The sequence below is a fragment of the Salvia hispanica genome, chromosome 2 (genome assembly GCF_029641045.1).
Source record: "Salvia hispanica isolate PSC_SH4W2 chromosome 2, Shi_PSC_v1, whole genome shotgun sequence".
Taxonomy (NCBI): domain Eukaryota; kingdom Viridiplantae; phylum Streptophyta; class Magnoliopsida; order Lamiales; family Lamiaceae; genus Salvia; species Salvia hispanica.
Window position 1 is genome coordinate 8,231,881 of NC_142693.1, and position 3,325 is coordinate 8,235,205.

General features: G+C 32.8%; 1 protein-coding gene across 1 annotated transcript; it reads left to right on the plus strand.

The window, feature by feature from the left end:
- Positions 1–431: 431 nt before the first annotated feature.
- Positions 432–2,137, plus strand: LOC125188793 (B3 domain-containing protein At2g35310-like). Its single transcript, XM_048085882.2, has 5 exons — positions 432–528; positions 676–769; positions 888–1,143; positions 1,225–1,328; positions 1,718–2,137. The coding sequence occupies exons 1-5, from the start codon at positions 509–511 to the stop codon at positions 1,955–1,957; spliced, it is 714 nt and encodes a 237-aa protein (XP_047941839.2). The 5' UTR covers positions 432–508; the 3' UTR covers positions 1,958–2,137.
- The last annotated feature ends 1,188 nt before the right edge of the window (positions 2,138–3,325 follow it).

The following is a 3,325-nucleotide window of genomic DNA, read 5'->3' on the forward strand; positions in this document are numbered from 1 at the left end:
AACATTATGATTTATGATTTATGGATGTACGAAATTTTTTTTCCAATTTATTAGTATATTTTATTCACATTTTCAATTTTTCATATTTTTACAATTCCGTATAAAATTTGTATTATGAACTAATTAGACTATTGTTTTTTGAATAAGAGAGTACAGATAAAATCATAAAACAAAATTTTGTTTGATTTCGTATCTTGGATTTATGGGCCGCACTACTTCAATGCTGTAATTCGAACAAATGTGAGTAAACAATTCAAATTGCATCGTGAGGCCCAATGTAAATAATACTAGAAAATGATGAAGATTATCATATCACACAGATCAAAAGTCTCGGAAAAACAAAAATCACAGCTTTTGATTGGGGAAGAAAATATTGGGCTTTTCAAATATCGATTCAACCTTTCAAGTTCCAATACAGAGATATTTTTTTCTAAATGACAAAAACCACACGTCACAAAAAAAATATTCCTATTTGTTTCCAAATTCAGTATCCGAAGAAGTGCACAGAATGACTCATTCCCAGAATTTGTAACTTCTCTCTCTAGGCCATGCATGCCAATCTTAGTAGTATTGCTTTATTGAATGTTTAATCACAGCCTATTTTATTTTTTTTAGATATAGTTTAAAACTTAATTGAGGCTTTATTTGTTTTTGATTTTGTGATGTTTATGGCAGAGATGAGGAAAGTGTCCAATTGGAATGTGAAAGCAATGATAATTTGCCAGAGTTCTTCAAGATTTACATGCTTGCTCTATCTTCCAAATTGCTGGTTAGTCCCATTTAATTTGTTCTTGCTTCTTTCATAATAATAATAATAATAATAATAATAATAATAATAATAATTCCCTTGAATAATTCTATTTCTCCTTTGTTTGCATATAAAATAGAGAATTCCTCCAGATTTTGTGGACAAATTTGGTGAGGATATTCCGACAAAATGCAGGATAGAAAGGCGAGGGGGAAGAGACATGAGTTGGGAAGTTAATATGAAGAAAGTGAATGATTGTTGGTTTTTGGAAAAGGGATGGCCTAATTTTGTAGATGAAAATTCCTTAAGAGATGGTGATTTTCTCACATTCTGTTATGTTGCTAAATCCATCTTTCATGTCCAGATTTTCTCACCAAATGGCTGTCCAAAACGAGGTCAAACTACTTCTCAATCTATTTAAAATTAATTTGCCTATTTACTACTACTATCTGAAAATAAATAATTAATATATGCAGAAAATTGTGGGATTTATAAAGAGAAGAAGCCAGTGGCACATATCAACGGATTCCCTAGTTTTTCATCTGTGATAAACAAGACACACTTAGAGAAGGGGTATTTGGTGAGCTTATTGTATTATATTTAGAGCTATTTAAGTGTTAGGGTTTATTCATTACAGAGTAAAGGTAAATTTTAGTCTTCTACATATGATCAAAATACGAATTTGGTCCAAAACATTCACTTTTTGTAAAACGGGTCTATAATAAATCAAAATGTCACCGAAGTAGTTTGTTTTTTGGACAGTTCCGTCCGTGGCATGACAGTTAGTTTTTTGACTGAACCGTCAAAAAAAGACCACTCCGACAAGGATTTTATTTGTTATGGACGTGTTTTTCAAAAAGTGCATGTTTCGAACTAAATTCGTATTTTATTTAGGAGCAAAGTTGACATTTACTATTCATTAAATGGTTGATTAATTGATTGATTATATATGGTGCAATTGCAATGCAGTATTTACCAGTCACGTTTTCGAAGGCACACATGAATATGGAAATAAGACCACAAATGGAGGCTACTCTTTGGGTGAAAAAGAAAGCATGGAATGTGGGAGTAGTGAGATATAATGATGGAATTCGACTTCAAAAGGGTATGATTAAGTTTTGGAGAGAAAATTCAGCCAAAGTTGGGAATTCATGCACTGTTCATCTCATTGATACCAAACACCTCTCTTTCATGGTCACTTTTGATTAAGGAGAGATTGTTGGTTTCATTCCACATTCTTTTGATGATGGTATTATGTTAGTTATCCAACATAACTCTCTCTCTGACTGTATGTACTTTTTCAAGTTGGGATTTGTGCAGTTGTGTAAATTGTTGTGGTATTATGTATTTATAATTATAAGTGATGTTAATGTCTGATCTTTATACTTATACCCATCATTGCTCACAAAATAATTCTTTCGAGTTCAACAAATCTTATTGGAATTTGTAATAAGTTGTGTGATCTATGCTAATTGTGTTAATCAAATTTGGGTACGGTATGATTTTGCTTAGCATTGATTTAATAGACTAGTGAATATAAATTTGAATTATGTTACTATCAACTATATTAATTACTAATTAATCAATTTGATACCATGTTTTGTTAAAACCACCTTAAAGACTTTTGAAAGAATAAGAACATTTCTACATCAAGGTCCTACGCGGGAAACTTGGTGCTTTCCACTTGAGAATAATAGATTGCTGCATCATGATGAGCATGGCTCGGTTCACGGCCATGCACCCTCAGCCGATAGATGCACATATGAGAAGCACTCCCGTGGTTTGAAGTGAAATCAAGCATAATAATGTCGACAAGATTAGAGGCCGCTGACTTCACCTTGAATGTTTGAGCATTGCTCTTCTCAAGGTCATAGGTGAATTCAATATCTATGGGAGAGTAAAAAGAAGTACAATGTGAAGTTGTATATATATAATAAAATGTGAAATAGGGATATTTATATGAAAAGTACTAGTACTAGTTTTCGAATTAAAGAAAACAGATTAAACCATGTCACGTGGTTGACCACGCGCATTGATTGCGCCAACGCGCGAGTTACCAGTGCTCTTACATCTATAGCAACCATGCATTAAGCATTGACCCGCGCACGTGCTTTGAACGCATGGCACTATGGAAGCACCATACGCAAACATCACAAAGTTACGTACAAATATATTCAAGCTTGTGTTGGAATTGACTGCCTTGGGCTATAATTACGTCCATAAATTCTACTACTAAAAATGCACTAATGTACACAGAGGCATCTTGAAATGCACTAGTATTATTTTAGTAATGTTTTGAAAAAATTGAGAAAAATTTTATTAATTCGGTACCAAACAGTAAGTCTCACTAACTATCGTTTTGAAATGAAAGATTAAAAATATTGATCACACAACTTTTCTCTGGGAAATTCAGTGATGGTTGCGGCAGCTTGTGGCTGCACCCGCCTATCATAAATAAATATACTACTAAAATTATACCACCTTAATACAAATTTAATTAACCCAATCCCACTTTTCCAGCTATTTTAATACTACCTTCGTCTCTGAAAATTTGTCCCATTTTTCCATTTCCGTCTG